This window comes from Cygnus olor, chromosome 10, assembly GCF_009769625.2.
Source record: "Cygnus olor isolate bCygOlo1 chromosome 10, bCygOlo1.pri.v2, whole genome shotgun sequence".
In the NCBI taxonomy this organism is placed as follows: Eukaryota; Metazoa; Chordata; class Aves; order Anseriformes; family Anatidae; genus Cygnus; species Cygnus olor.
In genome coordinates, this window is record NC_049178.1 from 20,136,272 (window position 1) to 20,149,840 (window position 13,569).

The 13,569-nt window shown below is 40.4% G+C and overlaps 1 protein-coding gene across 7 annotated transcripts in view; it reads left to right on the plus strand.

The window, feature by feature from the left end:
* Positions 1-13,569, plus strand: part of CNTN4 (contactin 4) — a 301,419-nt gene that overhangs the window by 234,545 nt on the left and 53,305 nt on the right. For all 7 annotated transcript variants that reach the window (XM_040568777.1, XM_040568783.1, XM_040568784.1 and 4 more), the window contains 3 exons: positions 5,362-5,498; positions 6,951-7,080; positions 11,368-11,518. In XM_040568777.1, coding sequence (XP_040424711.1) covers positions 5,362-5,498; positions 6,951-7,080; positions 11,368-11,518 — 418 coding nt within the window. The remainder of the gene's footprint in view (positions 1-5,361; positions 5,499-6,950; positions 7,081-11,367; positions 11,519-13,569) is intronic.

Sequence of the window (13,569 nt, forward strand, 5' to 3'; positions counted from 1 at the left end):
AGGGTTCCTCTTTCATGAATGAGCCTCTGTTTTGTTTGTGCTAAAGCCACTTTATGCCACTCTGTAAAACAAGCTCAAATGTAAATCACATTATGTTCTTCATTGTTGTTAGAGGTCTGAAAAGGAAAATTGCATAAGTGAAAATCAGGGAATTGTATGTCCCTACTCCATTTAGGCCCCAGATCACAAAGAATTTGCTGAAAAAAAATCCAAAACACTTGAAATAATATGAGTTACTGGACTGATAAAATACAAGAAAATTAACATAAATAGCACAAGTATATGTTATTATTAGTTATAATTTACATGCTTCATCACAAAACCTAGTTTGCTACCCATTATGTAGACATATTAGAAATCAAGTTCTCACCTTCAAGCATCTCCATATTAATTTTATTTAAAGTTCTCAAATCTCGTGTTGTTTCTGAATACTGTGCCAATTTAACTCTTGGTTAACCACCATTTAAAGACCGTCCAGCAGCCAAATCCATCCTTTCTGCAAGCAGCAGCTGGCTGTGGGAGCAATCACTGCAGTGCCCATCTCCGTTGGTTGCACTCTCCCAGGGGAAAATCAGTGTTCTGGATGAGGATGGCTTCCCTCCTGCCAGCAGAATGTGTGTTTTCTCAGACTTTCATGCAGGATGAAATAACTCTGAGTTTTGAATAATGTGCTGCCTGAAGGAAGTAAGGGTTTTCTGCACAGACAGCAGGCATCTTTCTCCTCTACTTCCCCTTTTCCTAGGGATAGCTGGAAACCTGCTTAAAGATAAATCAATTTTTAGGAGATTCAGAAAAAGTGCTCAAATTACTGTCATTTTGCCTTCTAAAAATAGCTCTTCATCGTGAGAAGCTAAAGCAGGTATAAGAAATGAAGAGTGAAGGCTACTCAGAGAATACCCACATCTTCCTTATACTCCTGGGTCACTGCAGTCTAGAGCATCAGTGATTAAAAATAAATAAATCCCTGAGGTCTGGTCTGTATGAACATGCCTGTAATACACACAGACTTTTGGTGCCTGACATAAATGGGGAAAAAGTCATGCAGTGATGCAGAATAGCTTATGGAACAGGAATTAAATACAGGTAAGGGACAATTTAAGTAGATTTTATCGGCTGGATTAGTTCCTTTGAATTCTCCTTTGTTTCTTTTCCTCTGATACTTAATATTTTAGTAACAAGCAGAGCTCTTCAGCTGGTGAATTATGGTCAGTCTTCCAGAAAGGCAGAAGGGAGACAAACTGCCCAAGCAGTAGTATTGGACACAGGCAAATGAAGGGAGATGATTTTGATGTGACATTCAAGCAAATGACTTTGCGGGGGAGATTTGCACGTTTGAGACTTGTATGGATTTCAAATAGTCTTCAATTGGCAGCAGAGGTCAGGAGGAAGAGATTAAGAGGAGGAAAGGAAGAGAAGAGAGAAAGTGGTAACTTGAAGTCTGGTTTCACATTCCTGTGATCGTTGGGAATGACAACAAATTAGGGACATATGGGTGTTGTTTACAGAAGCTATATCCCCATTTGGACCAGGATGACGCGTGCACTTGTCTGCACAAACTTTATACACTGGCTGTATCGTTTATTTTTAATTACTCATGTATTTCTCCCATCTGTTTTTCTTATTTCTTATGCTTGGCTTTCTGGTCTTTAGGCATTTCTGATCCTGGGCTCAGTCTCAATCTCCTCAGAATAGATAGAGTAATGGACAGTCATTCAGCCCTTCATCTGCCATTAATGATGAATTACACAGCCTGCTCTAGGTCATCAGCTGCTATAAATTGGCTTAGGAACACTGAAATCAATATACACCGACCAAGAATTGGATTTTGTGTATGTGTTAGTACCTCATTTGCTTTAGTCTTTTGAGCTGTTTTGAACTCGCAGGAGCTTAACAAGTCCTACAGATTTATTTCTGTTTTACTTCTCACATTGCTCCCATAATTCCTTGGTTTTGTTCCTTATTTCTGATATGAAGCGTCATCATCGGCTGTGTCATTTCATTTTCAAATGTATTTCAGGACGTGATTTCTAGTCCAGATTCCCAGTGCCTACTTTTGCCTCTCAGTTTGTTATAGGGAACAGACTCACTCTAGATTCTTTTCTCTTGAAGAAGCAAGAGTATACTTGGGCATTATTCTGTAATCACCTGGTTTAAAATGCCCCACTTTGTTTGTGAAGGCTAAGTAAAAAAGGTTGGTGGTTTTTGTGGTTTTGTTTTTTTTGACCCATACTTATCATCGTGCTTTTGTCCACCTGAGACCCATTCCAGGCAGCTGTCATCACTTAGGAGGGGGATATTTTTCTTTAAAACTATCATTGTGCAAGTGTCATGCTTATATTTTAAGCTTTTTCTTCCGCTTTATATATTATATAATTTTTCTTTACAACTCAGAAGAATTCTTATCAACTTATGTGTAATTTTTTTTCTTTAGTACCAGATTTTTCCTCCAGGATCTTTTCAACCAAAGCCTGTACCCCTAATATGGCCATAATATTTCCAGTCCCATCATATGGAAGAATTTGTCTTTGCTCAGCACCACAGAAACGAAATGAAAGACTTTTTCAAGAACGCTACTACCAGTCATTAAATTAAAAAAAAAAAAAAAAAAAAAAAAAAGTTATCCTGAACAATGAAGCTATACCAGAAAATGTAGCATAGAGCTGATTTTATACCCTTATTTGAATTATTTTAATTATCGTGTGTGAAATCTTGTGGCACATTACCGTGTCTTGGTATCATCCCCAATGGGAGGCTGTCAAATTTCATTATATGGCAACTCTCATTTGGTGACTCAAACATATTCGCTCCATGGACCAACCCTTGTGTATTACTCAAGATTAAGTCAAGAGCGTGCCTGGTATTCTCTGAAATGAGCTGTTCAAAGGAGAGGTTGACCTAATTAGAAATGTCTCCCAAAGAGCAGCAGAGAACTAAGTTCCTGGGAAACAAAGGGCTCCTCCAGTTTTCTCTGAGCTTTTTTTTTTTTTTTTTTTGACCTAATATGTTTGTTCCGTAGTCACCTGCAGCATAAATAGCTGTAGGATGGAAAGTTTAACCAGGTTAAATAACTGGAAAGGATGAGCCGTGGTGTGAGCCCATGGCTCACGGGTGCCACACATGCATTGCAGCGAACGGGCTGCCCACAGGCTCCCGGCACTTCCAGCACCACGGGTCTAAATCTCCACACAGTTCCGTAGGGTAGGATTTCACACTTGTAACGTGCACTCTGTAAATGAAGGACTGGATGGGTATGAGTCTTTCACTGGGCTGAGTAAGAACTTGCCTTAGTCAGGGAGCCTGAGTGCCTGCAATGAGGATAAGTATTGAATTGAAATAAGGCTAAATATTGAGTCCGCTTTGCTCCTCACACGAGGGTTTTTCTGTTTTCTTTCTTTTTACATAGCTTACATTTATATGCTGTAGAGCCCACTGTGCCTTTTATGCGTTTTATAACTTTGCAGGTTCCTTTCAGTTGTTTTGTCTGCTTTTTTTGTTTTCTTGAGGGAAATCAGTAAAACAGTACTGCAGAAAGGCAAATGGATCTGTGTGGTTTTGCAGAGCTCTTTTTACGATATCATAAGACTCTTTTCAAAACCATGAGTTAGATGCTATTAGAATGGTAAATATGGAGACTCATGAGTAATTGGCAAATGTCCTTGAGCCAGTGAACCTGCGGAGTTGCACAGGGTGTCTCGGCTCAATGGAATTGTTCAAGTTCTTACTCCAAAAGACAGAGCTGACTTTCGTCTTCATACATTTAAAGCCTTTCCTTTTCATATGTCTTCAGATACAGTTAATAAACAAGCTTAACATACTACAGGGCAGAAGGGGCAGTCAGAGAAGCAAGCACCACTCACCTCTCCTTTTCAGCTCCTTCTCTTGCTCCGGCATTGTCATTATGTTCAGTTTGACTTTCTGCTTTTCTTACAAGTCCCTTGGAATATTTCTTGTGGCATATTTAAGATTCTGTGCAATGTTCTTCCGCTTTCTTCTGTGCTTTGTTGTTTACAGACACAGTGAGAAGGGAAGCATGCAATGAGGTGGATGTGGGATTAGGCACACATCTGTCGCAGTCTGAACAGAGTTTTAAAAGGCACTGAGCTCTCTGAGAGTGTATATGCAGCATCTCATAATGGTAGACATGCCAATAGTTTAGCTATAGTCATACCAACTTTAAGTTCAACTTAGCATTTTCATATAACGTTTTTTTAATTTATCCTTTCAGATCTTTTTTCTGGTCCCTGTTTCTATCTAAAGGAGATATAATTTTTATTATTTTTTTTTCTCTTGGAGTAATCTTTATTTTTTTTTATCTGATTACATGTGAAAGGGGATTAACCAGGTTCTTGGAGACCTCTGCTGGTTATATCTTCCTACTAAGTCTCTCAGATTTTCTTACTTCAAAATAGGGTAAATGACCACTAAAAAAACTGAACTCACTATTTTTTTTATTTCCCTCTTTTTTTTTCTATGGGATTTTCTGAAAAGTATTGTGGATAAATCTAGACTGATGAGGTTTGTGAAGATAACATAAGAAAAAGGGTTTGCATGGTCTCCAAAAAACAAGTGGCAATTTTGATCTGCATGTAGGGTCTGGCTAAACTTAATCTATATGTTAAAAACAAACAAACGACAACAAACTCCGATAATAATATGTAAAACATAGCTTAAAATATAATTGCATAAGTGTCTGAAAACTACCAGCACCATTTGTCACCAAATTCTAAAATTTATCTCCAATATCTGCTTTTGGAGTTACTAGGTTTCTTCAATGTCATCAATATAATTATCGACTCCAAACAGTTTTTCATACACATGGAAGATCTTCATAGGACAGTATTCCATGGATCTCACCCAAGTCTAAAAAAATGTCTGAGAATATATTATTTGTACCTCAATCAGTGAATCATGGAACTGAAAAGTTCCATGTATAATCTTAATTTTAGTGCGGAGATAGCTCTAAATTACTTTTTTTTCTTCAGTTGAATACTAAATGTCTCTTTTTGAAGGCTCAGTGGTCCAACAATGCCATCTATTCCACTGGGGCAGCATGTGAACCATTGCTTTGTTTTGATATGGTGATGATAATGATGATCTATGTTTCTGAAGCTGCTCTTTTTCATTAAATGTTTTTATTAAAAATAAAAGTTAGGAGAGCGGGTTCTGATCTTGAACATGCTACCTTCAGGAATTAGAACTGAACTCAGGAAAACAAAGTAAAATGGATCTTCATGGTTAGTAAGCATGTTTTTAAATCCAGCCCTTAAATGTGATGATAAAGAAATGTGTGGTCGCTTGCATCCTGAAGAGCATGCTGTCGTTCACAGACATGAGGCTTTATTCATTCCTTCCGCATTGCAGCTCAGCCCAACTGGATTCAGAAAATCAGCGATGCACATGCAGCCATTGAGGAAAGTGTTTTCTGGGAATGCCGTGCGAGCGGGAGGCCGAAGCCCTCGTACCGCTGGCTGAAGGACGGGGAGCCACTGCTGCCCCAGGTAGGTGCTGCTGGAGTGGCTTTCTCATTCTGCATATTTTATTACTTTTGGAATAGAAATGGAAGTGATGGCAGTGTTCTGAAATCCCCATGCTCTGTAGGCAATTCCTTGTCATACCTGGTGGGTGCTTCTCTATGGCACTGAGGTCCTGGGCTGGAGTAGAGGGAGATGCCCCATCCTTTCTCATAGGCAGATGTTGGCTTCAAGAGAGCTGTTGTTAATGATACATAGGGTGTCCGATAGCTGTGGGTTTAAAGCTCCTCCTTGAAATGAAGGATCCACAGTGCAAATCTAAGAGCGGAAATGTGCATGTGAGAAAGTGGGAAGGGCCGAGTGGGGCTATGGATGGACATGGATTCATTTTTTCAGTTTATGGTTTTGAGGTGAACTTCAGATGCTACTGAAACCTTAGCTGCTACCGAAACCATTTCTGCTGGTCTCTAGCAGCATTCCCATTCCTCCTGCCCTTCTGCCAGGGACACGAAGAACTGCCTAGATGGGTGATCCATAGGAGCAGAGCAAGAGCATCCTCTAACCACCAAGGGGAATTGCTCAGTCCTGCAATTGCCTCAATTATAACGGCAAACTAAACAAATTACCAAAGCACTAATTTCACACTAAACTGCATTTTTCCCCTTCACTTACTGTGAAAGAACATGGCTGCCCAGATTTGATCAAACCCTGACAAAGATTGCACAAACATTAAATTTCCACCCTACGGCCAAGTAGAAGGCCAATAGCTCTTTATATTACTATTTTTTTTTAATAGTGAAACTCCTGGGAAGGGAGGGAACACTTTGCTTTACTTATTAAAATTGATAACGTGAGCTCCATATCCTTAGGCTGACAAATAATACTGTGGTCTTTTGTTCCACACACTAATTTTACTTGCTTCATGCTGGTCACTAGCAGATGGTCTTGTACTTAAATCACGTTAGTGGCTGATACAAAAAAAAGGATCGTTAAATTATTAACATCTATATTCTTTTCAAAAAAATGCAGAGGATTTTGAATATTTCCCATTGTACCAGCTAAGATGGCAACCAGTCTTCCAGACCTTTGTTGCCCTATATACCTGTAATGCCATTGCTTTAAAGAATGAGGTTGGCTCTGATATGCCACCATGGAACAAAAGTGCAATTTTTTATTCAAGTTTACTTACTTGAAAGGGAGATTAATCTAAATGGTTTGGGTATTAAATCAATGAGAAGTCAAGGGAAAGTCCTCCAATTTAAATTACATTTACCAACTACTGTATTGTTTTTTTTCCACTTAGTATGTAACCTGACAAGAATTTAGTTGGCAGACAAATAGATTGGAGCATGCAATTTTTTCCTGTTGCCCCTACCTTTTTTTCTCTACCTGGACACACAGTATGGCACAACTCCTGCTGGGGTTATGTTCCAAGGAAGGATCTCCTTACTCATTTCTTTGTTTCACTGTTTCTTACAGGGCAGAGTTCAGATAGAGCAGGGCTCACTGACAATAGCGAACGTCAGCCTGTCGGATGCCGGGATGTATCAGTGTGTAGCAGAAAACAGACATGGCATCATTTTTGCCAGTGCAGAACTGAGTGTCATAGGTAAGTTTACTTTCCTGAGTGCTACAAACCTTCCAAAATTGGCACAGCTTTAACCCAAACTGGTTCTGCCAAGTTTCGGTGTCTGAAGCAGAAGTGCTGCTGAGGATTTCTGTCAAGTTGTTGTTTTTAAATAGAGCATAAAATGAAAACTTGAGAAAGCGGATATATAGAGAACAGATTTCTTTACATGATCCCGTATTCTCGTATTCATCCAGGTAACTGAGCACAGAGAGCTGGCAAGCTCACTCACCTCTTGCTGTTAGAAACATGTTGTGGAGACACCCACGTATTGCCCCAGTTCAAAGCACACTGGACAGTAGCTGCCTGCTCGTGGGCTGCAGAGACGGACTGTCCTGAGGAGATGTTGAAAACCCTTCTGTCCGAATAGACCATTCGCCATCCAAACGGCAATCACGATGCTTCAGTCCCAAACCCTCACCAAGAAAAATAACTCCTGCCCCACCTGTTTTGTGTCCCTCTACTCTAGTTTTCTCTGTTAGTATCAGGAGAAGCTCCTGTGAACTGAGAGTCCTCAGCTCCTCCAGTGGGTTCAGGCTTAAATCAGTGTCAGGCTTAAAGTGAAATCCAGAAGATGTGTCTCTGAATGAGAACAGAATTCAAGTCTCCAGACTCACACTCTGTACTGAATTAACAAGCTGTTTCCCCTGCTTTCCTCAACAAAACCTAATGGGAACTATTGGAGACAGCTCTGGGGGTGTTACTGATGTGTAAGGAGGCAGTAGGATTACAGAAACAGGCTGAGCTCAGTGATGCCCAATGCCCAGATAAGAGCAATGGGCATGAACTGAAACACAGAAAATACCATTTGAACATAAAATCTGTTTTTTACTGCTTCAAAAGCTGGAACAGGTTGCCCAGAAAGGTTGTGTCACTTCCATCTTTGGAAATATTCAGCACCCAACTGGACACGGCACTGGGCAACCTGCTCAGGCTGGCTCTGCTGGGAGGAGCTGGGGCTGGACCACCTTCAAGGCCCCTCCTGACTTCAGCTGTCCTGCAGGTCTGCACCTCACCCCCAAATGTTGCTCTGAAAGTTCATGTGTGAGTGATAGGCCTAGGAACCAATAAGTCAAAATATGTATGTAGTTTTGAAGAGTCAAATAGAATTTGCAATTCAGAAATAGTGCTTTAGTTGTTTTCAAAGTGTGTGTTCAATAGCATAATTCCCTGCTTTATCCTGAAGAACAAAGCATGAGGTCTTTTCTGATTATGGCATTTTCAATATCGGTCATTTTTATCAGCAGCGATACATGCCTGGATAGAAAAAAAAAATCATTTGAAAGATTGTCATTATTGCTGTTCAAAAAAAGTACAATAATGTTCAATAAATCAGACTTCACAGCACTAAGATATATTGGGCGTGTTTCTGCATGAAAGAAGTTCAAATAAGCCCCCTGATGCTTTCCCTGTCTATTCAAAACCCCTGGAGACGTGAGCCTTTGTCAGGAAGGCAGATTTCCGAAGGTGCGGACTGTTAGTGGGTGCCTCCAGCCCTGCTGGGGCCCAGCAGCCCCGAGTACCCAGTGGCCTCTCGGAGCCGGCGATGGCGTTGATGCTGGTCCTGAGAACGTGGTCACTGACATTTTTGGACTGCAGGTTGAAGACCAGGCATGCAATAACAAGACAGCATTGTCTGCACACTCAATGCAGACTGAGCCACCACACAGAGAAATGTGACTGAAAACGGAGAATACAGGGTATTTATAATGAACGTGATTTCTACCCTCACCAAGCTTTAGAGGTAAGAGGGACATCCCCATGTAGACCCCATGTTGGCACCAAGAGCAAAGACTTTGGAGAGCCTGCTCTTAAAAACCTGCCAGATAAATTGTACTTGGCCGACTTCTCATCTGGATTACACAATCTTGCTTCTGTGTGTCACATGAGAAGTACCAGAATGGTGTACTGCACATTAATTTCTATGGATCGGTGATTTAATCTGGCATTTTTAAAGAAAAACAGTATGTTTTCCTTTTCACAAGGGTTTTCAAAGGAAGTCAATACTCTGAGCTCTCACTGAGAAATGTTAGCTTTTAAACAGATCTTTCTGAGTATAAAAATGGTTTTTTTTAACAGGTCCTGAAGTTAAGCACTTGAAATGATTAAACACCACTAATAGCAAGTGAGGCTTATAGCAAAATTAAGTGAAAAAGAGAAATGGAAAATTACAGACAGAGCTTTTCTCAGAGTGATTCTTCTCTATTATTGTTGCCAATTATATTGCCTGGAGTCTTCAGCTAGAACCAGAATCCTGTTGTGCTGGGCATTGTAAAAGCATATAGTAAAATGCAATCACTGCCTGGAAGAGTTTTCAGGCTAAATGTTTGAAAAAAATGGGGAGAGAGGCCTAGAGTGAGGAAAAAAAAATGAAATTGAAATCCTCATTTTACAAACAAGGTGTGTAGCCATTAAATGCATTACCCCTCAAGTGGCACAGAGAGGCTATGGAAGTGCTGAGAACAGAGCCCAGAGTTTCTAAATTTCAGATGCAACATTTTACATCCCTGTCTCATCCATAAGCGTGTGTACCTGCAGAACAGACTTTTTTTTTTTTTTTTGTCTTCATACCAGCAACTCTTTATTTTCAGCTAACTGACCTATTTCACAAAACCCATAGACAAGTACAAGAAGCTGTTTCACAAGGTACCACCACCTGAACAAGTCTGTTGCAACTCCTAGTGATATGGTGTTTCGTAGGGATGACTCAGTCTGTGGCTGAGGGCTGAATACCTTGCATAAGAATCAGACTAGATTTTCCTCCTACCCCTAAGTTTCAGTAGTTTTGATCCCTCGATAACTACTTTGTTTGTCAGCCATCATAGAATAAAACCCACGTCGTGTAACTCCTCTGTCGCAGGCAGGATCGCAGGTAAGTAGAAAGTTACTTGAAAAAAAAAAGTCTAAGCTGATCCTTACAGAGATGGAAATAACAAGATTATTCAAAAATCTATTTTGCCAATAAATTTTGGACAGTCATCTGAAAAATTTTCCAAAAAATAATAACGCATTAATTATGATATGTTATAGCTAAGCTTCATCTGGTTCTGAGTGCATTGGTATCCTCAGGATGCTGCCTTAATTTTGAAATGTTTAATATATAAGGTGTTGTTTTTTGGGTGGCTCTTACAGTCTTTAATAACATATATGTTTTCCCTTATGCTAAAATGAATCAGCTCTCTATGATTAGACATAGCAGGCAGGACAGCTCAGAGATTTGTGAACTCTGTTTCATAAAAGTGGAAGGTAGAAGAGATCTATGAGATCATAAAGCCCATCGTGTTATCAACGTAGGATTATTTTTTACATTCAACTCTTTTGCAGCAGGAATGATATTCAAAAGAATGGAGGCAGGCAAGATGCTGTAGGAAAAATGAATTTGCTTTCTGTATCACACTGCAGGTTTTTGTCTCCCAGCTGATTCAGGTGAGCTTTAGATCATTTTCTGGAGCATCAAGCAGTTGCAATGCACAGTGATCTAAACTCTCACCTTGCAGGGTGCAGCAAGAAAGAAAGATGAGCAAACAGCTGCAAGCTTGGGGATATGACGACATGGCAGAAGGCACAGGGATGGAGAGAATTTGTGGGGACCAGGAGGGACTGGGCAGAGTTTGCTGCCACTGGGCTGTCTGAGAGCAAACTCCTGTGAGCAAAGACGAAGTGAGCAGGTCAAGAGCAGTTCATAAAACCCTTAAGCTGCCTCACCTATTTGCTTTGAGCTTTCTGTACTGAAAAAAATAATTTTCCTATTTGATATAAATAAACCTTCTGGTCTTCCTAGAGGCAGCTTCCTCCGAGCTCTGCCTGTCATTTGGTCTCATCAAATAAATCATTAAAAATCCTTTGAGGCAGGCATCAGAAGCCAAACAATCTCCTCCATGCCGGGCCTGCCTTGCAGTCAGGTTGCAGACTGTCTGCAGGGCTTTGGTGTTTGCCTCAATGAACATTTGACTGTTTTTCACAAAATAGAAGTTTGTGCCCTGGAGAAACTAAGACAGATGATTGGAGAGTACCCTGTGCCCTGATGACTACTGAAGTCTTGCCTTGTTTTGCTTGGTTCAAGACCTGGCTGTGTCAAGGTCTCTCAGCTTCATAGCATCAAAATAAAAGACCCTCTTCTGGCAACAACTGTGAATATAAAGTATTAAAAATAAAATTTTAAGGCAGATCATTCAGCAATTACAGGTGAGAAGAAACCCTGGAACATTCTAACGTGTCCGACTACCTTTTCCAGAGGTAATTCTGATCTGTTTTTTTTTTTTCTTTCAGCTGTCGGTCCAGATTTTTCCAAAACTCTCTTGAAAAAGTTAACTCTTGTGAAAGTGGGTGGTGAAGTAATCATTGAGTGTAAGCCAAAAGCTTCCCCCAGACCTACTTATTCTTGGAAGAAAGGAAAAGACATCCTAAGAGAAAATGAGAGGTAATGTTTTAAAGTAACCATTTATTTCATTAGCTTGCTCCAACCCAGGGGCTTTCAGCAATGAAAGCTAAATTTGTCATTAATAGCTTCCCAAAATTGAGTTGCAAATAAATGTGAAAACAGCCAGTGTTCAACCTCAAGGAGCTTGGGCCAATATTTCTATTCCCATTGTGTTCATCCCAGTCTCTGTGTACTATTAAAGCATCACTGCCAAGAAGCTGATAAAGATACATTCTAAAAAGCAAATATTTTGCCTCTGGATTGCTCTAAATAGCCATTGTTTTTCAAAAAAAATCCCCAGCAGTATATCCCTGAAACCCTCCACGGCAAATTACACTCTCCTGGTAAATTACTCAATGTCCTGCAAACAGGAGTTATTCGGGGTCAGTAATTAATTTGGCAGTCATAATGCCTAACTTGGAGATGGCTTTTTCAGACTGGCTGTTTTTTTTTTTTTTTTTTTTTTTTTTTTTTTTTTTTTTTTAAAGTTCACAGGAAAAAGTTATTAGGAATAAGAGCCTACTTTTTAAATCCACACGCATTGCTTCTGTGCTTGTAGCAGTTGTTGACTCTGGGTCGTGTTACCTGTTCCGCTTACGCAGCATCTGAGAAAGGGACCTGTAGAGTAGTGTAGGACACCTCAAAGTGCGATATACCTCTTCTATTGCAATGGATTGGTGGGAAAAATCATGACCTGTGAGTACAGACAAAAGAGCCAGAAATTATAGGAAATTGCTATTTTTAGAAGTTTAAACCTGTTGGATAGAGCTGTTGGTTTTTTGGCTGGTTGGTTTGGTTTGTTTGTTTGTTTTGTCTCACAAAGTCTAGTCTTGCTCCAGCCAACCTGCCTATAAAGGACATTAAAATATATATCGAGATGATTTGTATGAGTGTGTGAAAAGCTGTAATACATTTTTAGCCAGATAAGTAAAATAAGGCACAACATATTTCTGACTTACTTGCCACCTGATATCTGGTATTTAGGATGCAATTGCCTATGAACCACTTGACTTCATCTCTTAGGATAAAAGGAGTTGGGTGATGAGGTGTGCAGAGCTTCCGTTAGCAGCCAGGGCACAGAGCTGGGCAAGGCTGACGCTATAGCATATCAATATATATTGGTTTTTAAAACTGAAGTAGCTTGTTCTTCTGGTGAAGATTGTGGGAAGGGCGGGAGATACTAAATGCTGGAGGCTGCTGGCAAAGTTCACAGCTAACATTTGCTGTTTTCTCTGAAGCTGCTCTCCTAGGCATGCTGTGGTGTCATCTCCTCATTTAAATATAGCGAGTGGGAGAGGAAGCAGGGGTTTATGTGAGTCAGGGATTAAGAAAGGAAAGAAGTGAGAGCAACTGTGTTTCTTGCTTTGTCACTGCTATGTAATGCTGACAGCAAAGTGAGTTTTTTCTAGCGCTACTCTTTCTTCTGGAAACTTTCCTAAAAGTCAGCTGCTGTAATACAGCAGAGGATGCTGGATCCCAGCTTTCCAAGGGAAGGGGCTTGTTCACTTGTACCTTACAGCTAGGTGGTGGTTCAGTTTGCCTGTGCCTGTCATCACAGATAACTTCTGAATTGGCTATTACAATGGGCTACTGATGTTTCAGCCAAGGTTCAGAGGAAGAGAGACACCTCAAAAAACAGCAGGTTTATTCAAAGCTTTGTGAAAACAGTGTTCCCTTTTCTCAGTTACCTGCTAGCTCCCCCCCACTAAAACTTTATCACCTGAAGTCACACCGTGGTGGAATTCACACCAGAGCACACCCTGAAGCGTACACACCTCCACGCAAGTATTTTAAGGAGCAATTCCCTGGGTGCACCTACCATGATCATCTGACCCAGCTTCACCCAAGGCAGGTGTAGTCATAAAAACCTGCTAAGATGTGATGAAAAACATCATTAGATTGTCTCGTATGAGAAAAAAATATGTCTATTTTTCTGGTGCAGCAGTTGGGGAGGGAAAAAAAAAAAAAAGGTAGTTGAGAGCTGTACTCAATGCAGACTGTAGAAATGCCATGCTCCTCGTCCCACGCCTGCCAGCGCACCTCGCCCAGCC